This window comes from Silurus meridionalis, chromosome 22 (genome assembly GCF_014805685.1).
Source record: "Silurus meridionalis isolate SWU-2019-XX chromosome 22, ASM1480568v1, whole genome shotgun sequence".
Classification (NCBI taxonomy): Eukaryota; Metazoa; Chordata; class Actinopteri; order Siluriformes; family Siluridae; genus Silurus; species Silurus meridionalis.
In genome coordinates, this window is record NC_060905.1 from 7,495,511 (window position 1) to 7,518,961 (window position 23,451).

The window sequence follows — 23,451 nt, forward strand, 5'->3', positions numbered from 1 at the left end:
AAGAGCTGTAGATTTGGAGATGCTCTGACCCAGTCATCTAGCAATCACAATAAAGCCCTTGTGAAACTCGCTCAAATCCTTACCCTTGCCCATTTTTCCTGCTCCTAACACATCAACTTTGAGGACAAAATGTACCCCTGCAGCCTAATAAATACCACCCATTAACAGGTGCCATGATGAAGAGATAATCAGTGTTGTTCACCACTCATAATGTTATAACTGATGGGTGTAAATAACAAATAAAAATACAATTTGACTAGAGACTTTAGTGGAGTTTCCTGTTTAAATGTTTAGTAAAAACATTAACCTGAGCTCTAAACCTGTATCTGTATGATTGTATGTATTGTGCTGCTGCCACATGGCTTGTTAGAACACATACTGCACAAATCACCTGGTACAGCTTCTTCAATATGAAATGATCATTAGGTGGTAAGAATTCTGCAGCTGTGCTGTAGCGTGAGCGACTGTGATATCACCTGTCAGTTGCCACTATCAGGTTACGTGTCAAACATCAGCTTCGGACAGTCTATTAAAAATACTTGTCTTTTTTTCTTAATCCCATACTAAAGCATCTAAGGGAAGTTTTTACAATATTCAGTAATGATACTGTATACTGATGTGATTAAAAACTGTGTGGAAAATACAGAACATGAAGTCAGATGGCTGTGAAGTAGGGGGCATACCTGAAACAGCAGAGTCTGTGATGGGAGATTTATGAGTATAGAAATTAGCAAAATGTGCAGTGTTTGTAGTCTGGAATCCTGGCACTGAAGCAGTGCACTGGTGACTCAGCTGGTTATCATGGCAGACCAGTTTGTTTTCTTCAGGAGTCACAGCATTATCCTCAGAAAACGTTCTAGAGAAAAAACAGCATTTCAGTAGGCAAAGATATGATTTATCACCTTTCTTCTCCAAATAATAGCGTAATGGATACACACATGAAGACAAAATGAAAAGTAAAAGCAAGGTTGAACTAGAAACAAATTCAGGTTTAGCACACCCTGAGAAGTTAACATAAGAATAGGAATAAAAGAAAGCCTCTGTGGTCAGATTCTGTCATCTTAGCAACCAGTCTCACTCACAACTATGATTTTTAAGCAATGCATTACACACAAACTCACACTGATAGGCATCTGTGTATAAGATTTTCAGAATCACCAATTGGATTCATGCTAGGTTTCCTACACACACCTCCAAACTATATCAATTCTCCTGTGTAATTATTTTTTTGCCTAAATAATACTTTGTTTCAACATTTTTGGAAAAGGCTGAATATTGTTATAAAGGCCGAACAATTATTATTAACGTCCAGAAAGATTATTTTATACAACTGAGAAGTTGAAGGTTAAGGGCCTTGCTTAAAGGCAGAGCAGTGGCAGCTTGGATGGTGCTGAGATTTAAAGTCATGACCTGCCAAACAAATGTCCAACATCTTAACCACATCTCTTGATCAATTTATGTTTAGTTTCTCATCCAAATGCTTTTGCTGGAAGAAAAGTACTTAATTTACGTTCATTACAACCAAAACACACAACTTCACACATGCCTTCTATGTCACTGCAGATCAAGTCAAGTAGGATTTAAATTGTCATTCCAAATATATACAGTGCAGTACACAATGAAACAAGCAAAGTTCCCCCAAAACCAAGGTGTGACATAAAAAAAGAGGTGGGAACCAAACGCACTTAACTCACAAAAGAAGAAAGATGGAGACAGACCAGACAGATGTCAGTGATGCAAACACAGCTAAAAGTGAAATGCCGTTGAATCGAAAGTCGTTCATTGTGTGCACTCACTGTCTGTAATCATCATTAAAACCATTATAACAGGAGATTTTTTGTGCATAACTCACATCAGACTTAAGTCATAAACTGTGGTGTTTTTTTGTTTTTTAATTAATTAAATTGTATTTGTTTTTATAATCGCACTTTAATTTGTAAAGGTGTTTTTTCAATTAAAAATAAGATTGATATCCCCTTATCCTTTTTGAACTACACTAGCATCCCCCACCCCACATTTACTGTGAGCAGAGCTACTTCTTACTTGAGTAGATTTTTAAACTGATAACTTTACTTGCACTTAAATACAATTTTATTGTAACAGTACTCAAAACTAACTACAAAAATTGCACATGTGCAACATTTAGTGCAAAATTAAAAGGACAGCATAAAACAAAACCAAGGTAAACACGGTGACTGTCGACACGATAAGCACAGCGGCACTAGTTCTGATGAGTAAGGTACAGAAGGTTTGTGCAAATTGTTGATGAATGCATTGTATGTATGCTTCAGCAAAATCTGATGGAAAATATCATTCCTGATGGAAATCGAATCTAGGCGAATCTTTTACTCTGGTATGACTGTTGCGGAACAGCTGCAGGAATCCACAGGCCATTTATACCAGCTGCCCCTGTTTACACAGTAAATTGACTATTCTTCTATTCCACACTTTATAGATAAAAGAAATAACCAAGTTATGAACTTACTTTAATCCTGGTTCATTTGAAGCCGTCTTCAACTTTTGGCCTTCACAGCACCCTACATCTTTGGATATAACCATAAGAGAAAAAAATATACCCAACAAACAAGCATGAGTCATACATAATCAAATTATATTATTTAAAGTAGTTTTGAGATGTATAAAAAAATGTAAAATGCAAAAACGCTACAGGTCATGTTGAAAAGAAAAAACATCACAAGTTATTCGGACTCATTGTGGTGGACTAAATGAAAAACACGCTTTTTTATATTGCTCGTTCCGTGCGTCTGCACTCGTCCTCTCTGCTTATATTCGATGTTTATAATAATATTTCCTCTGCAACCTTTAAAAAGCATTTTAACACAGACCATAGTCTATATAAGCAAAGGTCATGGGCACGCAAACAGCACCTCTGGCAATGAAGAGGGAAGAAGGAGGTCTAGTGTGCTCTTTGTTTATGCCACTCAGCCATGAGGTCTCCATGCTGCAGGTGTTAGTGAGAGAAATGCAGAAATGTCCGGCTTTGATTTCTGTGCCTAAGCCACATCTTTCCTGCTTTGAGCTGAAGACTTGAACAGATCTGGAGAGAAAAAAAGTCTCTTGAATTATTTACTATTTAAACTTGCATCACACTGCTTGATAATTGAATTAGTCACAAAATCTACTTGGCATAATCTGATAGAGAATTGGAACCTAAAATCATATACATTAACATTATACACAGACTAAAAATCAATTTGCTGCATTACCTGTTAGAATGCATATAGCTACTGACAGATATATATATATATACTGCAGTGGTACTACAACAAAGCATGAGTTATATGAGATGTGATGAAATAGAATGCCTTAGCCTCCACTTTTCCTTACTCATTGTCTGGGCTGAGTCCACAGCTATAAGCTTTGTTATTATTGTTGCAGTTTCCTTTGGCCAATTTTGGAGAGATCGATGTCTCATTTCCTTCTTTACACTTTGGTTCAATCATGTTCTGGGTCGTAGAGGCCTCCGAGGCTGAAAGGAAAAACCTCTGCCTGGCAGCTTGAGTCCTTAGAGCTGAAGCAGTCCATGGTTCTGGTGCTGGAGTTGGCTGAACTGATCTAGGAAGAGGTTTAACAGGGCTGGTCAGAACTGACGAATGCTGCCGTGGTGACGGCCCACTTCTGCTCTCAGGTTCTGGTCCAATCGCAATCGATCCACTACTCTTAGCTGAAGACTTGAGGTCATTCTGAGTGCAGCGGGATGAAGAACAGCGCAGTGTGCCAGGCTGTTGGCCTGATGTATACGCCCCCGACTGTAAAGCAACTGAACATTCACAGCACCTATCGAACAGGATTCAAACTAGATCAAGTAAACAGTTTATTTATAAAAAAACATCGTATTATATACTTAAAAAAAAGCTTACTTGAAGCAGCTCCTGTGGTACAGTTTTCCATCCACTAGGTGTCTCTGAACCAAGTGAACGTGACTCCTGCACACCGCACACTTACTGTTCAGGGTGCCAGTTTTATTGGAGTTCTCGTCTAAAACAGTCTTTGGGGAGAAAATAAAAGCTAGATTAAAATGCTTTAGAATGATTTAGCAAAAACAGAGCACAAAATCTTTATTTTCATTAGAGATTTTTTTGTCCCATTTTGGTCCTAGAATTAAGCTTATTTGTGTTTAAATCAAACAAATAGCTAAACAAGAAAACATCAAATAAAAAAAATAAATTGTTAACCTTTGTCCATTCATTGAGTGCTAACTATGACTGCTTATAGCCAACACAAACAAAAGCACATAACAACCAAACACACACAGCACTGCAGTGTGCTTAATATTTCAAGAAGCTAGTGTCACTTTATAACCACACTAAATGGACAAATGTTTTGGAACACTAATTGCAGCCATATGTGGTTCTCACCTTAGGAGACCCAAAACCTGCACAATGCGAGCTCCATGAATTTTAGATTAGATTAGATTAGATTAGAATAAACTTTATTGTCATTGCAGAAGGTATGGTACAAGGCAATGAAATGCAGTGAAGATATGGTTTACATGGGTTGGAGTGGACAATCTAGAGTGGTAGAACTCTCAGTTCAACCTTAGAGCACCTTGAGGATGAATGGGAACGCTGACTGTGCCCTTCCTCACCCACACCCTTGTGGCTAAATGAGAACAAATCTCCACAACCAAACTCCAAAATCTAGTGGAACATCTTCACAGAAGAGTGGAGGTTATTTTACCAGGAAATGATGAAAAATTAGAAATTAGATGTTCAAAAAGCACATACAAATCTCGTAACTGCCCACACGTTTGTAAGCAGTATAATGTACATTCCAGTAAAACTCATGCTACATTATATAAAAATGTACAATAATCCTGTACACATGGCATGAAGTGCATTTGAAGACTATAAACATGAACTAGTCAAGAGGCAGAAGAAAACTCTCTCCACTGGGACAGTATAGTTGGTATTTCCACATATAGCTCCGTGTAGAAGTTGTTATTTCGCTTGGCATGAAGCGCTTGTCTCTAAACAGTCTCAACTGTGTGGCTTCACATACTTAGTTAAAAATGGTCTGTGTATGATATTATTGATACACAATAATATATTTTTTTAAATGACATTTCCAAATCTTTTAAAATCAGTTTAAATAGCTGGATGCTAAGATCAGACTGGATCTTGGTTATTTCAATAACTGTGAACATCCAAAGTAAACAAGTGGCTCATTAAACCAGATGTTAAGTTGTCACCAATATGTTCATAACCCATTGTGTGTTTAGCAGTGGGCTTTATTACAAGGCTTAGTATTGAGCATGTAAACATCTTGTATTTGTATTCAGATATATGACTTTTTGTTGTTTTTTTTTTAATTGGGCTAACATCACATGCATTATGTTAAGAGCCTGAAATGCATTTCACACACTCACTAACACACATACAGCAGCTTCAGAACTGCTTATCGCTGCCAAACACCAATTAGTCACAGCGCAAAAGGGTGACTTTGCCCTGCATGGCTTACTGGCTTGGCTTATTCTTATAGTTTCATTGGAGTTTCATTGTGAATACAAAGACAAAAGGAAAAAGAAGAGACACTTGTACCTTCTCAGTATTCCTGTCTTTGGATGAAGAATCAGTAGTTGGAGAGGTCTTTTTGAGGTTTTTGGAGATAGAGTGTTTTGCTATGGTGTACTCCTCTGTCGGAGTAGTAGAGACATGTTTGTTTGAGCTGCTGTTCTGTAAGATATGTGATGGTGGACGGTTTTGGGCAGCTTTAAAGGTGACAGAAGAAGACACTGGATGAGGTTTGGGGCTGTAGGTTTTGGCAGTGACAGGGAGATTCTTCTTTTCTGATGGCTCCTCTTTTGAGTCCTCTGCCGGCCGCTTGACACCTCCGACTCCTCCCACTATGAAGAATAAAAAGTTAATATTCAGTGGTTGTACATATCATATCAAGTACAAATATTACAAAAAGAAGAAGAAGAAGAAAAAGAAGAAGAAGAAGAAGAAAAAGAGATGCAAGCTGAATTCTATGGGGTCAAGAAGCCAGACCCAGTGAAATGTGCAACAATTGCTGCATAAGCCACTAGCAAAAGCAAATAGATTCAAGTGTTATTTGTAGTTTCACTCATGAAATATTTTTGATATGTACCCTAATATAATTTCTGACTGTAGGAGAAAATAATAATAGGTGGCAATAATAGCAATTAAATGCAAGTAATTTTAGCATGTTATTGTAACTTTTGACCAGTAGGTGGTTCTGTCATAAAGTTTCTTGCATAGCCTGAGGATAAGGTACTAAAAATGACTGCCAAATTTTGTGTCAGTGAAAAAATCATCACTGAGATCCAGCCCCAGTGTTTAACAGCAAAGGGTTTGGAGTTTTCAAGATTCTTTCAATTTACTGATTTACTTTATTTACTATGAAGGTGATGAATGCAAAATCCAAGATGGCAGAAAATCTAATTGGCGTAAATGGACATCAGAGGATGCGCTATCTCAGCTTTTAGATTTGGACACATGGTTCAAATGTTATCGAATGAACATACTTTATATTTAGGAACAAATTTGACCTAATGGTGGCATTAGACCATTAGCAGCACTTGGCCCAAATTTGGTCAGAATTTACCTTAAACCCTTCCAAATCTGTGTGCCAAATTTCACAACTTTTGTGTTCTAAAGGCTACCTTCAGTGCTTAGCCCTGTAATAATGATCATTCTAAATATTAGTAAGAGTCTTACTAGGCGTGCGACCGTTGAAGTAGTTGTAGTACTGCGAGACATAAGTGAGAACGCTGAGTCGGTCCGGGACGAGAAGAGCCACCATGTCCTCTGCATCCAGAAGTGCTGGAATCCCCAGATGATCCTCAGCCACACGAAAAGCCTGAAACACACACAAACAAATGACGTTTTTTTTTTTTTTTACTTTTATTATTACCTTATTTGCAGAAACTGCAACCTAAACCTCATATAGGCTGTGAGCTACTTTTTACAGAAAATGAGAATGCTGAGCTGCCCTGTTCTGGCAAATAGGCATGAACTATTTCTGGGTCATAACATTTTTAAACAGAATCCTGAAATAAGAGATTTTGTTGCATTTATGTCCACATTATACTGTACAATTATTATAGTTTTTTTTCAGAAGTGCATACATAAGATGTCTTTTAAAATGTACTATATATTGAATATGCGTGGTGTCTTTTATAAGAAAATTTATATTGACAAAAAGTGTATTGTTTCTTGTATATTACACCAGTTTGCCTATTTTTTTTATCAGAAAAATTTATTATATTTTATTTATATTTTAAAAACATTATATAGAATTTTTGATATAGATAAAAAAATCTAATACTTCAAAAACTTCTGTCTTGTAACAGAAAAATGTTTCTATTAATTTTAGGCAAAAAAATAAAAATAAAACATTAACCTGAATGAAAGATTACACTTTTTTTTATTTATTAGAGCACCTAATATAATATAAACCTTTTATAATAAATTACTGCTCTTCCTTAAAAAAACTGTTAAGTACACACAGTCCAAATGAGGAAGAGTAACATCCCAAAAGTAAAAAATAAAAATAAAAACTTTAGTCAAATAAAATCTTCAGGTTTTGTTCAGTGCATACTGAATAACATATTTCCTGTGCACACTCCAGGACATGGAAAAGTGGACCGGGGAGGTGTATTGTTTAGGATTGACCAGGACAAGGCTCATTAAATTAAACAGGGCTCCACATCCTCCCGCATGGCAGCTGCTCCTGTAAATGTGTGCAGGACACAACACGGAGGCTATTTCAAAGCAGTTTTCCTATTTCCATCATACACACACACACACACACACACACACACACACACACACACACACACACATACACTGTAATGTTTAACACAGCTTACATGGACAATAACAATAGTTAATACATCAAGTAATTTGGCTGCCACTATTTTCAGTGCCTCGAGAAAACACTGAGATACTCTGTTTTACAACTGAAGCCATATGTTGGAAGCAAAACAGAGCTACAGAAAAATACTTATCCAGGCAAGGTTTAGTATTTAAAATGTACAAAGGACCTAACATTTGTCATGACAGTCGTAGAACAGAAGTAAACTCATCCTGACGGAAAGGATCAGATGTTCGATAGCTACACTGCTTCATAATGAATGAGCTAGAGTAATTCCTCACAGCTCAGGTTCCTCCAGCAGCAACTAGTGTTTCGGAACAGATCATTGCATGTGTCTCACTGCAGGGGACTGTAATCTGGGCCCTCTGAGAAAGCAGGAAGGAAATAAAGCTTTTCATAATGGAAATGCCCCAGCTGTGGTAAATGTGTTCACTCAGTCTCAAAAGCTCAATACACGCTGGCTCATAAGAAGGAAGGATAAAAAAAAAAAAACAATTAGATCGCTGAGCCAAAGCAGCCGCTCACTGCCATATAAACACTATTTTGCTATCATATTTTTTAGATTAGTATTGCCGTCACAACCTCTCATTTTAAGGACTATAATGTTTCACTTTAAACCCATTATACAAGTCCAAGATCAGCACCAGCTCTACCTGGAGATTGCAACCTTCAAATAGATTACCCTATAAAATAAATTAACATTATGAACATGAACATTATTTGGTTTAAACCTCATGTGTAGTAAAACTAAGAATGACTCATGCACACAGACATTATAAAACTGCAACAGTTTAAAAAAAAGTGAGAATTTTGCTTAAAAGGGTCTGCCATACTAAACTTCTATATATTTTACTGTAAGAAAGAAAATAAAAGTACACCAAGTCTGAGACATTCATTTTCAGTAACCACTTTATCCTGGTTAGGATCATCCTCAGGATATCCAGAGGAACTTCAGATGTGGTGTGATACGGCTCATGTGCACACTCCCACATGGGAACAGTGTAGGCTAACCAGTCCACCTTCTGGCATAGAGGTGGTGGGAGGAAACAGGAGAACCTAGAGGAAATAAACACGGACGTGGGGAGAACATGTGACAGATAGTAACCTGAGCACGGGATTAAACAAGGGACCTTGGAGCTGTGAGACAACAATGCTTCATGATGCACCTCCATGCTGTCCTACACCATTACATAAAAAAAAAGAGTCATTTCCTTTAGTCAGGAAACAGGAAATCTTACCAAGCAGTTGTTGTCATACACATTGTCCTTATTCAGGGACTCAAAGTTTCTGAAAGGAAATAAATAGATTTGAGTCACATTGGGTAAATAGGATTGCTTCTCTAATGAACAGGAACCCATTCTGGAATCATCAGAGGATAAAAAACTAACTGTATACAGGCTACTTGGCTGTTTTTCTCTAATATGTGAGTTTGAACACTGTTTTCAAAATGAAACACTTGATCAATGCTGTTATTCCATTGCCTTTATTACAATACTATATACACTTTATCCTTACATATAATCAGTCAAGTTCAAAAGCCTCTAAATTAATTTCAATAGATATGCAATAAAATTCCTTACAAAAATCAGATTCCACATTTGTCAGCCATTACAAACAATCTTTATTATTATTAAAAAGTAATTGTTAACATTGAACCCTTGCTATTGGAGTTGCTGCATACAAAACTAATCTACAGTTTAATGAACCATATTGTTTACATTATAATTAAATACATAATACTGTATTATGATAGGCTGTAAATAACAATTTGAGTTACAGTTTTTCAATTTTACATTTGAGTTGCAGTTTGATAGATAATCACCTAATTATCACTTTGCAAAAAAAAATGTAAATAAAAATTCTAACATGTTTTAGTTGTTTATACTATATTTATATGTGTAATGTTTCCATATCTGGTTTATTTAAGAAACAAGTTTTGAATGAAAAGGTGAATGTATTAGTTATTCTTACATGAGGTCCGGTCTGAATTTGTGAATAAGGGCGCAGAAAGCCAGTCCGTCTCTGAATGAGGTGGTCATGTTGATTATCTCCACATCTCTGTAGCCATCGCATTGCACTTTACACCACTGCTGCAGAGCCTTGATGGCCGCCATCCTTCTCTCCAAACTTCTCTACCTCTTCTGCCTCTCGGCTCTAAAGCAGAAACCCCCCAGGAACACCAGGTTCAACTGAAATCTGTTCACACTGACACCTGGTACCTGTAGAGGTCACTGTTACACCAAAAAGTACAGACTCTGAAGTGAAAAGTTGGGAGGAAGAATGAAAAGTTGTGAACAAGATATTATAAGATATAAGATTGTGTCTGTGTGTGTATGTGTGTGTGTGTATAGATATATGGATATATAGATAGATTAAGATATAGATACAGATATATAGATATAGATATAGACAGGGCCTTTATTACATAGAGAGAACCATACAGATCATGTATCAAAGTAACACTTGGTAGTTTATCTCAATATATAAGGAAATTCGACTTTAAAACAATGGAAAAACCGAGGGGAAAAAGAGTGAGAACATTACTTGTTGCACTGATGTTTTACTATATATATATATATATATATATATATATATATATATATATATATATATATATATATATATATTGGTTTATATAAATGTGCAGTCCTTGGCATATTCTTACTAAGGAGTAAGACATGATGTCATCCCACCATTGCCTCAACAACATGCTCTACTGTTTTGTTTTATTCTTTTCAATTTTATTATTTAATTTTTGGAAAGGTCATGGTATTCTTTTAAAAGAAGAAAAAAAATAGATTGCACATTATCAAATATAAAAATCCATTTATAATTATCAGAAGTTTTTATCTTATGTTTTGTAAATCTTTGTTTTATGTTGGTAGTGATAGGATTTTGTGTGCCTTTTGTTTGCTGTTATTGGTTTTTTATACAAATAAAAGAAATGAGAAAATCTGTTTTTAAATTTCAATGTAGGGTCTTCTTAGATGTTTTATATGAAACCTTGCTAGTGAGCAGCATGATCATACAAAATGTATAATTAAAATTAAAATATCTATCTTCTAGCAAATATGAATGCATAGCAAAATATATTATTGCTGTTTATAATGAAAGCTCATACTGCATTAAATAAATCTGCAGTTACATATTCCTATAAAATCTGATATATAATCGTGTCTCGAATTCAAAATAACAGCTTTAAATATCCTTCTTGAAAATATTTCAGTAATAATATTTAACATCAAAGCCAGTAAAAGCAGATATAAAAGCTTATTTGCATTCAAACGTTGATTTGCCATGATGAATTTACAGTACATTGTATTATTGTTCAGCAAATATGATTCACAATAAAAAATAAAAATAAAAAGTATCTGCAGATGCATCTAAGACCAGAAGAGGGTGTTCTCATATTACAGAGTCGTACAGAACAAACCTATGATCTCTTACTAGTGCAATTCCTGACAGTAGCTCAAGTTGCACTTAAAAAAAATAAATAAATAAAAGGTATGTCGAAACTTCTGATACACTAAGAAGGATTAAATAATCCTCTTGATCTTGATCTGGAGCTGTATGACCTACATATAAAGCATGAATTACTATAGTAGCCAAATACATAAGAATGCAAATAAAAACTAGGCTGCTTGAAAAATATCTTTATCAAGAAGTGAACACATCTGAGTACACGTTATGGTCACTTAAACTATATAAGTGTCTGTAATTATTTTCGGAAGACGTTAAAATTGCTTTCCAGGCAACACCCAGGCACACCATGAAAGGGGAAAGAAAGCATTACAAGCACGTTAACAAATGTAATCTTAACAGTGAACCTCTGTCAGTGAGGGCAGTTTTTTTCACCCATCCCCATTGTGCTCCCAACGAGCTTGTAGCAGCTTGCAGACATCCTGTGTCTCTCTTCAGTCAGTGAAACAAGATAGCTGACTGAAGCTGAAGCCATTGATGAGTTCATCATTCATTTCTTCATCAGATAAGACACTTAACATTTGTCTTTTATTAGCTCTAAATGTTTAGCCCAAAACAAACCGTATTTTTCTTTCCACCCATCCAGCCAGGACAGACAGGATCAAGACTGATCTTGATCATGATAAATATACATGTTTATAATAGATTTCTTATATAGTGTAAAAACACATGATTAGTATGTCTTGCTCTGATTTCGAATTGCCGTTTCGGCGATCACATCTTGGGGAAAAAGTGATTGAAAGTGAATAAACAACAGAAACAGTTTAGTGTTGATATCTTAGCAATCAGAGATTTTACCAGTTTAATTCATACAAAAAAAACTCAAATATTAGTCTAAAATAAAAAAGTAAAAATGTGAAGTATCATTCCCCAACCTGTGAAATAATGGGGTGACAATAAATAAACCAGCAGAAAAGGAATTCGGATATTTTCACAGATACATGTTCATCAGTCACTTTCGGACATGTGAGCTTTCAAGCACCACTTCCTATCGCCCTTGGCTGCCGTACTGTGGATCTCGGCTTCGTAATCCCTGGCCTTGGCCCTCAGTTTGGCAATGCTGCAATAGCGAACTCCTCTGGACTTGTCTCTCCCGCCTGCTGTCTGGTCCCCTGGTGCAGTCTGTGTCCAGCGTTCTTCTCCTGTTTGCTGTCCCAGCATGGGACTTGGTCGCTGTCTGACTCCGTGCTCCTGCTAGATGGTGCTGGTTGTCTCGCCTCACTATCATTATCCCCCGCACACATGTCTACAGTCTGGCCTTGAAGTTTCATCTGTCTGCGCATCTTCGCCCTGCGGTTCTGGAACCACACCTGTATCATTCAGACACATAAGTAAATGTGAGGGGCAACTTAGAATATCAGCGATTGATCTGAATTGAAATGACAATACCACTTTTCCTTTTCTGATCCCGATACTGAAATTTTGATTCTCAATCCCAATATCCCAAATACATATCCTATATTGTCTTCATTAAAATAATAATAAGCTTTTTTTTTTTTTTGCTACTGAAGCACTTCACAGTGATTTTTTTTTTTTCTTTTACATTTTTTTGCAGGATCTAATATCTAATATCTGATGTTTTGTCTGATATCTGGGGGAACAATTTAATGCATAGTGCCATCTCTAGCAGAAACTGAGGTAATCAGTTTCACATTTTTCCAAAAAAGAAATGCTATTAAACTGATGAGCTAATTACCAAACCATCGATTTGCTGGACTCGACATTCCAAGAACAGACGAAAGAAACAGTGCTTTTATATCAGTCACAAAGTAGATTCCTTAATAATCGATAACAAAGAAAAAAGGTCATACCTGAACTCTAGCCTCGATTAAGTCCAGCCGGAGTGCCAGGGCCTCGCGCATGAACACGTCGGGGTAGTGCGTGCTCTTGAAGGCCTTCTCCAGCTCTTCCAGCTGCCAGCTGCTGTAGTTGGCACGGGCGCGCCGCTGCTTGGCGGGCCGTGGCTCATCTGGAAGCATGTGGCCAATTAGGTGGATGCCAGTGGCTGACGGGGGGAACTAACAGCTCTGGATTGGCTAATTAGCGCTGCATTCATTAAGCTCTCTCTGGCGGACCCGCGTAATTGATTGTTAGTTACAAGCTGTTAGCTGATCCTTTGTAAACATTCAAGTCCCATTAAATGCCAAGGATGGCTATTATCAGAGAATAGGCCATCATCCTCAAATTACCTCTCATACTGTGAATTACACGTATATTATTAAAAAATATATTGCCTAAATAACAACATAACACAATCTGCTTTACTGGCCAAAAGCAAACATAGTGTCTTTTCTAACAGAAGGGTGGATTTGTTTTGTTGTGACAGATAATATGCAGGAATGCGGAACATTAATACAACCATCAACAAAACTATAAATGAGACGCAGGCATTTTGATGACTCTTACCGGTGTCACTGGAAAGGCGAACCATAGAAGATGCCTGTGAGGCCAGCAGCAGAGCTTGTTTACACGGCTCAGGTTGTAGGTAGGCACGCAGGAACTCATAGCTAAGCAGTGGAGCAGGGATCAGAAGCTGAGGATGGCCCAGCCTGCTGGGGAAAGCAGGAAAGAACTGAGTCACTGGGGAGTGTAGAACTCCAGGGTTCAGAGACGAGAGGATCTGTCCAGAGCTGAACATCATGACCCACAAGGGAAAATTCAGTCTTTGAGTGACCTGTCAAGAACAGGCAGAAAAGCCAAAGCTGTAGATGTCTGAAGTTCAGGCTGTAGGATGTTCCTTTCTTGATGTGAAGAGTTTCTGGAATGCAGGTCTTCATGAAGTACAAATGAAGCTCTTATATGTTTCAAACTATCAATTAATTCTCAGGAAAAAAAAAAGTTAAAACATCATGCGATGTAAGAAGGCTTCCAGATCATGGATGAAGAGATGATCCGTGCTCTTCTCCAGGCTGGAAAAAGTCACTCAAGTCAGATGTCAGATGTTAGACCTACTTTCCCAGGTGCCCCACCTTCTCGCCTTGTCACATGACTCACCTGTGACCACTAATGCATCTTGAACAGTTTTTGAAGGAAAACATTTGAAGGAGACAGGAGTTCACCCTATGCTTCATTTAAGAGCAGAAAATGAGAACATCACTCTTCATCAGTGGTTCATCATGACACCTAATTCCTTCATGTGTAATAGAGAGGCCCAGCAATACTCCATTTGCAGAGTTCTTGTTTTTAGTATCTGGTCTTTTACAGGCAAGTTCAGGCACTAGTCAGCTTCTGTGTTGTCTATTAATGTGACAAACCAGACAGAAGGGACTGGAGTGTAACGAGAAAAAAAAAGGTAAAAAACCGCACTGTTCCTGCAAAGTGAACTCTTAGACAGACATGTTGAGTCAAATGAACAAATCTTTTTTTTTTTTTTTTTTAAGCAACATAAAATAAATTAGAAATAATAATTTTTTTTTAGGTTTTCAGACATTCTGAACAATATGAGTATTTGTTAGAAATAGGACAATGAAGAAAATTCTATATATATATATATATATATATATATATATATATATATATATATATATATATACATATATATATATATATATATACAAATAAAAAAATAAAAATACACTTTCATTTTACTCCCCCTTATGTAGCTATTCAGTAAGATTTTTGCACATTGTGCATATCTGGCACATTGCACTTCCTGTGTCTTACAATGCACATGATTTGAAAAAAAAGAAATGAAAGATCAGGGGGTTGGCAGCTGAGCAGCTTTCAGTAAGATCCCAGAGCTTTAGATAAAATCTCCAGCAGAAGCACAAACAGCTTCTGTTTACACAGTAAACACATCATCCTAATTGGCCCACATAATTGACATTCATTTACTAGCCCATTTACGGCATATGGCTGTTTGCATCGCTCTCATTTGCTCCTCTACACAACTGGAAAATAAGGGAGACGACCCTCGGGGAAGGTGCTGATGAGCTTCTGTAATCGAATGTGACTCAAAAATGAAATTTACAAAGAGACTCGGTCTGAAATGCAAGATTTGTTGGAGTGGCTGGGAATTCTGTCACTAAATGGAAGTGATTTACACCGCCTGCTTTGATTCAGGAACTGTCTGAGTGGGCGATCTTAATCAAAGAAGAGTCTTTACTGAAAGAAAGATCACCTGTCCAAATGAGAAGGAATCAAGGCTGGGCTGAAAACACATAAGACAAACAGTAGAAAACAATTCTTTTCACAAAAGGGATTCCAACCGTGTTATCCACTATTAAACAGCTGATTTATTTGATACAAAAGCTGTACATTTGTCATTTACCTGACAAAATTCCAATTCTTCTTTACATTATAGTATTTCAATAAGAACGATGTGAATGATTGAAAACGGTGCAAAAGTCTGTTAGAAATCACATGCTTTTCTCAAATGCAAAAATTAGGATTAATATATTAAATGCAAGATTAACCATGAATTTATTATCAGTTTTTAACAAAAATTTACTTTATTTAATTTATAAATGTATTTAGATTTCTTAAATTAACATTATTAAATATAATAAATGATAAGATTACAATAAATCAAATATATGACTAAATGTATTACATGACAATGTATTTTGAGCTTGAAACTCTTTGCTAGTTTTTGTTTTGCTAATTTAAAGCATTTACTGTATTTTTTAAAAAAGAAGCTAAATCCAAGTCAAATGTTATGCTAATGAATCTTATATTTATTTTTTCCCCATGAACAGGAAATACTCATATTTGACTTTGAAAAATGCTTGCAAAGAGGTGTGTATAACTGTGTGTATTTGGATTTAGTCAATATGTCAGTTAGCTATTGTTATTGTTTTACAGTATAGACACATTAAATGCCCTGAAAAATAAGGAATTTTTTATATGCTCTCAGTTCAATTTCCAGCTAATACCAAGTTAAGCTTAACACTACCAGAGCTAAAATTTTAAATTAGCATTTTTTTTGGTCCAACTTCCAAAAGCATTTAAAATCATGCTAAAAACAGGAAGTAGATAACCAAGTGAACATCTAGCTGTTATTCAAAAAGGAATTGCAATCCATTGGACACAGCTGCATGGCAGGTGCTGATGGACAGGCGATGAGTGCACTGTGATTGCTTGTTGGGGAACCAAACACAGGTGTGTCAATTAATCCACCGCAAATGTATTACCTCACACACACACACCTCCACACAGCGTGCCGGCTGATCAGATCAGAGCTCAGAGAGTACACAGAGCTGTCAACAGCCTCTGCGCTAACTGCTTTGGGCTTTGATCAGAACACAGCTGGTCAGAAGAAACAAAAGTCACTGGGTCACAAACAGCAACAAGGGTGAGACGTCTCTCCACACCTGGCCGGATGCCGAATATTCTCTCTGCACTGTCCACACTGGTGTTAACAGCCAGAATCTAATAACTGAGCTGCTGAGACATAACTTTCAGTACTGTAGAATGACATGAATATTCTTTGATCAGATGGTTAACTGGCACATGTAGAATGCCGACACAATCTCTCCGCCATTCACACAGACAAACTGTGTGTGTGTGTGTGTGTGTGTGTGTGTGTGTGAGAGAAGAATCAGTTTAGTAATAGCTTTTTGGTCACATGGTAAATAGAAGGATTCCAAGGACTCCTTACATCTAATGTTTGTTCTTCGGCTCTCACCCATTGAAGGGTGAGTGCAACCCAGAACAATGGAAAGGACTAGATAAACAAGACAAGAAGACCAGGAGACTCTGAAGGTCATCCAAGGAGGCACAGAGTACTATGGGCACAATTAGGATCAACAATTTGTGTATTAAATAAACATTAAAAACACACGCACATGTTGAGAAGTGGTTTGGTGTTCTACAAGAACTCTACCTCCTGAACCCTGCTATGTGATACCGGTGTGTGCAAACTGAAAACAAAAACAAGTGAACATGCATTGGTCGATATAAATTCCGCTCAGGCTAATCTCACTTGCTTTAATAAAAAATCAGAATTAAAGCAAATCATCAAACTATACGATGGTAAATAGCTCTCCTAAACGCTTCAGCAACAGCAAACCATGGCACACTATTTGTTATGCTCTTCTATTCACGGCACCATTAACCGAACCCGAATGAGCTCGCGGCTGCGTCGAAGTGTGGCACGGATTCTCTTGATTGATCTATTTGTGAAGCCGGATCATAATTTAGAAAGGGCTAATTGCTTTCTGCAGCTCTAGGAAATGATTCATGCATTATGGACCTGTCTGTTTCATGCAGGCTTACACAGCAGGGTCGAGCTGCAATATAGGAGAATAAATCGAGGGTAAAAAAACAAAACAAAATGCTACTGTAAACCAAAATGAAACTCACTGATGTTGATTTTTTGGTTGGTTTTTGTTTAAATTTATTACCAATAGATTTGCTGAATTTGATCTATTACTCAATCTTCCTGTTCTTCGAGTTGTGCTGTGGAGCGATCAGATTCCAGGCTAGATGTGCCAGCACAGGACAGAGATGACACAGGGTTTTAGTGATGCGTAATGCCATTAATACTCATCGACGTGAGTGACATTTAAGCAAACAGAACGCCTGTACAGGCAGAAGATGACATGACCCTTACTTTGAGTCATGGGAAAGCGTGTTTTAAATTGTTTGCAGGCAAAAGGGAAAGCGAAGATAAAATCACAAGATGAAGAGACGTGAAAAAGCAAGATGTATCATTTCAGCACCTGATTTAAGAATTAGACCTATTACCACAGGTCACGTGAACATTTTGAATTCACTTAAGCTTTTGTTTTTGTCTCGGTTTACACTGAAATAGATCTCTCCAGGTGAAGCTGAGGACAATGGTTAATGAAGCTGTTTAATGGATCTCTGAAGTGATTTTCAATTACCACTGAGCTAAATACAGACGAAAGAAATAAACACAATGTTGGAATTGTGATCGGGTTTAGTGCATTCCCTACGTCTTCCCTCTCTCCCTGTGGTAATTGTATCTCCTTATAGTCAGCAGGGCTGATTGCTTTAGTCCCGGATCATTGGCGCTGGGCTAAACCAGAGAGCCTGGGCTGCTTTTTCATGTCAAAACCTTCAAGGGAAGCATTTGCGATCCAACGACAATCACACTTTATACTTCAAAGCCGTCAGAGGAAAAGGAAAGAGGCAGTCAACGTTCTCCTTTTTTCTATGCTATAGCCAGGTAGCAGTCATGCGTAAAGGAAGAGGAGATGATCTAAGGTGAAGGTGCTATTGAGGAGAAGACAGAGCCGACAGGTGTGCACCGGGCAGGTAGCAGCACATCACAGACTGTCCCCCTCAAAAAAATGGAGAAAACACAAGCAGTCCATTGAAATTAATGGTTCTGGGGGAAAAAAAAGATTTTCTACTTTGGAGCTTTTTCATTTTAATTGTATTGTCATTTTTGAGAGTTATTGATAACAAATATGTCAAAATTAAATGATGTTACAGTAGCTGCATTTGCACCACACTGCAAACCTACATCTTTCTACCCAAGTATATAAATATATTTATATTAATGAAAGAAAGAAAGTCAGTCTTTTTTTTTTCTTTGCTTTTAATTATAGGCCTGGCCACTAGCCGTCATGACACACATTCTTAAACCGAGTAACCAGTGCTACTCTGCATACTACAGCCACTAAATCCTAACATTAAGATGACATTCTGAACAAACTTAAGGCTCACTCACTAATCATCAAGTCTGTTTGTGGCACATTAATATCTAAGCAGCTGCTTTTCCTGAGTAACCATACATCTGTCAGAAGGAAAAGCAATGTGTCAGTGAATCATCACAAAGTTCTCAGTAACACCTCCCCGCCCCAGCAGAACTGTCACTCAGCTCCGTTCCGCCCCAGTGCCAACCAGGCTGTGGAGAAAATGGCCCAGGCAAAAAAAAAAAAAAGCATCTGGGCCAAGCTGCTGAAACCAAGCTACTAAAAGCTGTTGGATTAAAAAAAAAAAAAGATTTGCTACACAACACCTTGCAGGTGCATTAAATGCAGATCTGCTTAAGAAATGGGTTAGAAAAACTAAAGCTGTTATCATCAGATCGTCTGGTTAAAAATTGAGATTACAAATATTCTGTGTAAAGGCAACCTGCTGACGCAAGAATGGAATGTGACTAAGTTTAGCAAAATGAAGCAGTTTTGAAAAGCTGCGTTCTGCCCCCTAGAACTTTGCCTGATTTGCCATTACTAATCAAAACTATAATCTAATGGGAAGTTTTGCCGCTTCGCAGCTCCAGGTTCCATGGGTCTATCTTGAGCTCGGGTTACTGTTTGTGTGGAGTCTTACATGTTCTTCCTGTGCGTATGTGTGCAGGTTTCCTCTTCATACCCTTGTCTCTGCAGACCTCCAAAAAATAAGCCAGTAGGTGCACTGGCTATTCCTAATATCCCATAGATCTGAATAAGTATGTGAATGTGTGTGTGGTGCCCTGTGTTGGACTGTTTTGAAAATGCTTTCTGCTTTAAACCAGTGTTCCAGTGACTATTTTTGCTAGGCTCTGAGATGATCCCCACCTGCTTTAAAGCTTGATAAAGCTTTTTATAAAAAACTCATTTAATATACACAAGCAGCAAAAGGTACACTATATAATAGGTTAGATGTTTGTAGATCACACCCATACATCAAACAGCACAATAAAATAAAATGCCTTTGTATGCTGGATCATTATTTCCCTAAGAAGAACTAAGTGGTCCAAATCTGTTCCAACATGAGACATGACTTGAAATCACCCCCAGTAAACACCTTATAAAGCAGATCACACTAAAGGTCTTGTAGCTGAATGAACACTGATGCCTTTAGTCACACTCCAAAATCTAGTAAAAAAGCATTTACAGAAGACTGCAGGATATTATAACAGCAAATAGAAAATAAATGTGGAACAAGATGTTCAACAACTGTCATGGTTCAAGTGCCTACAAACCTTTAGTCATATAGTGTTTGATCTCGCAATTTGGATTACTATTATTATTTACTGGGTCACTTGGCCAGGTTACAGTAAGACTGAATAGAGAGCATTAAAACAAGTGATTACTCACTGACTAATGTGGAGGAATGCTGTTGTGTATCATGACAATCACTACTGATGCAGCAGTCGGAGATCTGTTTTAAAAAAGAATTTCCTCTAAAGGTAAATACTTTTGCAAAGAAAACCCCCACAGAGAACATGCCACATGCTGATCTGGGTAAATATTAGATCAAACAGCAACATCAGAAATCAGACACCTTTACAATAATGTGTCCTCAACATAATACTCAAATACTATAAATGTATTTAGACATTAAACATGTGATCAGAATCAAGTGTGTAAAAACTGGACTGACAATATTCCAATGCCAAAAGGTTTCTGGGAAATGAGTGATGACTGCAGGTATTTTGTAAATATCCTGGATCAATGATGACTCGCTTTGTTCGCAGTTCAAATCTCAGAAAGTTTGAAGGGAAAACATGCTGTAATGTTCTAATGTTCCCTAAAAGTTTTACATTCACTCAGCAAGTAATCCAGGATATGTTCTGCTGCTGAGCATGCACACGATTTATTTCTGGCTTCAGATTTACCAATAAATTCCTTAGTTACTTATGACGAGCTGAAAAGGAGAGCCAGGAATATGCTAGAGGTGAAGGAGGTGAAGGAGCGAGAGACGGCTCGGCTTTCACCTGTATCCGCAGTTGCCGGTATGGTACGGGCTTGTCGCACTCTTCTATCCCCTTCGTGCTGCACTGCACATTAGAGCGCCCCACTGTAAACAAACACCTTCTTATCCGCTCAGGCTTCCTGCTAAAAAGCCCCTATAAGCTCGTCTCATTTGCTGAAGGGAGTGTGTATATACATATTATATATATATTTCTATCTATAACAAGAGAGTGTATAATCAATTACAGACATGGTTCATAGAGCTGCATATAACCTGAGCTCACCAGCATGATCTTCATCCAGTTTCCTTCAAACGGACAAAGAGGTTTTTCAGATGAAGTGACACCAGCCAAAAACAACTCACACTTTCATGGCAAATTGGCTTCCATTAGAGCAGTGTAGCATGGCAGAAATTTTTCGTCAGGGACGCAAATATGGGGGAGAGCCAAGAAAACTTGAGCGTGACTCATTTGGAAGCATTCAGTAGGAGTTCATCGCCCTTCTGTGCTGTTCTTCAAACAATAGACCGAAATAAACTGTGATCCCATAAATGTCGCTGAAAATATGATCTCGTTGAACCGTCTCCAGGTCTGCAAACAAGAAGAACTTTTTTTTTTTTTTTCTCTTTTTTTTGTTTATTATTCAGTTTAAGTATTCTACAAAGAAATAATGACAGAAAACAAACACACCTCATAATCATATATAACCTATAAGAATAAAACATTTTGAAACATTGATGTTAATCTGTTTTTTTTTGTTGTTGTTTTTATTTATTTTAACTGCACGACCTTCAGGTTTAAGGCAGCTAAAAATCAAACCTCAAATAACAAAGGCTATGTTGTGGCCTCCATGTGCAGGACTTTCATGGATTCTGCGATCATAGAGCTGGTGTCTATCTGGCCATAGATCCCAACTAAGAATGCTTTATGGAGCAGAATATCAGCATGTTCTACAGAGGAAAGAACAAAAAAGCACATGAGAACACCAAAGGTTTAGTTATTGTGATATTAAAGGAACATGGAACATTTTTCATAGAAGCCAGAATATATATCTATATCACACTAAGTTGTTTGTTTCTCTTTTTTTAAAGGAATAACATTGCAAGGATATTACCTTGGCAGAGGAGAACATATTCTGGAAGGTTCCTCAGGGTTGTTTGGATAACGTCATAGTTCCCACTGCCCATGCAGTACATAAAGGTGGGCAGGAAGTCTGACGCCAGGCTATATGTAAACAAGCGACAAAACAATGATGACTATTTTCAGACATTAATTGTTGAGTTGTAACAGAGTCACGATTAGTCACAGTGTATGAACATACAATTACATAAAACAAATAAATAAATAAATAAATACTGATTAATATGTAGGTGTGCATTTTATTGCTCAGCATGCCTTTTTCCCCCTCACAGCCTCTCTTTCAGCTGACAATCACAATGTAATGAATAATGACAAAGGCCTTCATTTATTGAGCTGGATCCAAATGGATTTATGCGTATGGGCACTTGCACGAGACATTTGGTATTTATGAAAATCCAGTAAATTCAGGAAAAAACATTGATCTCTATTACTGCTGTGTTAATTTACACATAAGGAGACTAACTAACTTAAACCGTGACTTTAGATCATATGATTTGCATGGATTCCTGCACTTTTAGATCTGCAACAGCCTCTCGAGTTTAAAAGGTTTATTTTGCATATTATGTTTACAGAGTTTAGCACACATCCTTCTCCAGAGTGACTTCTAGAATTTAGCAGAAGCACATCGTCCTGCTAGTTCACTAAATAAGGGCGTAAGAGACCTACTAACACTTTATAATATTACGGACATTAATTGAAGGATATACATTTTTTTTTTTAATTACCACAACACAAAAACCCATCAATAAAGAAAATATCCATTTAGTAAAAATAAATAAATAAATAAATAAATAAATAAATTTTTAAAAAGGGGGAAAAAAAGGGTGAAAATAAATGGAGGACAGGACGATCTGTATGAGCAAAGAGTCATACGCTGATAAAAGATTCAGCACTTGCTTATTATTAACTACATTCTATATAATGGCTTAGAAGTGAGTCGAATTAACTCCCACTTTTGTCTTTTCGCTTTACTCTGCTTATTGTGTGCTTCCGGACCTTTTATGGAGTTTTGTAGGCATCACTACAGGCTTTGCACTTTACAGTTGCTCAACATACATATACAAGTATAAAGGAAATGATTGTTTCTAAAGCTTTTTATTATGTTTTGAATTGATTTTGATTTCTGAAGTCTATTTCGATTGCACTAATTTTAAACAAAGAGGAATAATATAATTATGACAGTTGTAAATACATCTATCTCTAGGTTTTTAGTCCGACCTCAAATGTATTTATTTTACAGACTGCAGGTGCACCCCCAGGTAATATATATATATATATATATATATATATATATATATATATATATATCCTGTCTGAACTGACACACTGTTCAAAATTCTGTTACATCCTAAGGGGAAAAGAGGTTTGCTTCAAGATAAAAA

At 37.0% G+C, this 23,451-nt stretch overlaps 3 protein-coding genes across 7 annotated transcripts in view; all 3 read right to left on the reverse strand.

Moving 5' to 3' along the window:
- micall2a (mical-like 2a) overlaps positions 1–9,991 on the reverse strand; it is a 33,783-nt gene extending 23,792 nt beyond the window's left edge. For all 3 annotated transcript variants that reach the window (XR_006923720.1, XM_046834272.1, XM_046834271.1), the window contains exons 1-9: positions 9,832–9,991; positions 9,099–9,147; positions 6,702–6,843; positions 5,562–5,866; positions 3,882–4,009; positions 3,349–3,798; positions 2,889–3,058; positions 2,486–2,543; positions 684–856 (exon numbers count right to left, since the gene is read on the reverse strand). Coding sequence is in view for 2 of the 3 variants with exons in the window: in XM_046834272.1 (XP_046690228.1) it covers positions 684–856; positions 2,486–2,543; positions 2,889–3,058; positions 3,349–3,798; positions 3,882–4,009; positions 5,562–5,866; positions 6,702–6,843; positions 9,099–9,147; positions 9,832–9,974 (1,618 nt within the window). In the remaining variant the exon portion in view is untranslated. The remainder of the gene's footprint in view (positions 1–683; positions 857–2,485; positions 2,544–2,888; positions 3,059–3,348; positions 3,799–3,881; positions 4,010–5,561; positions 5,867–6,701; positions 6,844–9,098; positions 9,148–9,831) is intronic.
- A 2,124-nt stretch (positions 9,992–12,115) lies between these two features.
- Positions 12,116–14,104, reverse strand: si:dkey-43p13.5 (homeobox protein unc-4). The gene is made up of 3 exons (XM_046835287.1): positions 13,747–14,104; positions 13,152–13,309; positions 12,116–12,650 (listed from the first exon to the last, which is right to left on the reverse strand). Exons 1-3 carry the CDS (start codon positions 13,979–13,981, stop codon positions 12,387–12,389), a joined length of 657 nt encoding a protein of 218 aa, XP_046691243.1. The 5' UTR covers positions 13,982–14,104; the 3' UTR covers positions 12,116–12,386.
- Positions 14,105–21,663: 7,559 nt separating this feature from the next.
- Positions 21,664–23,451, reverse strand: part of ints1 (integrator complex subunit 1) — a 29,821-nt gene continuing 28,033 nt past the window's right edge. For all 3 annotated transcript variants that reach the window (XM_046835097.1, XM_046835095.1, XM_046835096.1), the window contains exons 47-48: positions 22,044–22,153; positions 21,664–21,879 (exon numbers count right to left, since the gene is read on the reverse strand). In XM_046835097.1, the coding sequence (XP_046691053.1) occupies positions 21,764–21,879; positions 22,044–22,153 (226 nt within the window). In that variant the 3' untranslated portion in view covers positions 21,664–21,763. The remainder of the gene's footprint in view (positions 21,880–22,043; positions 22,154–23,451) is intronic.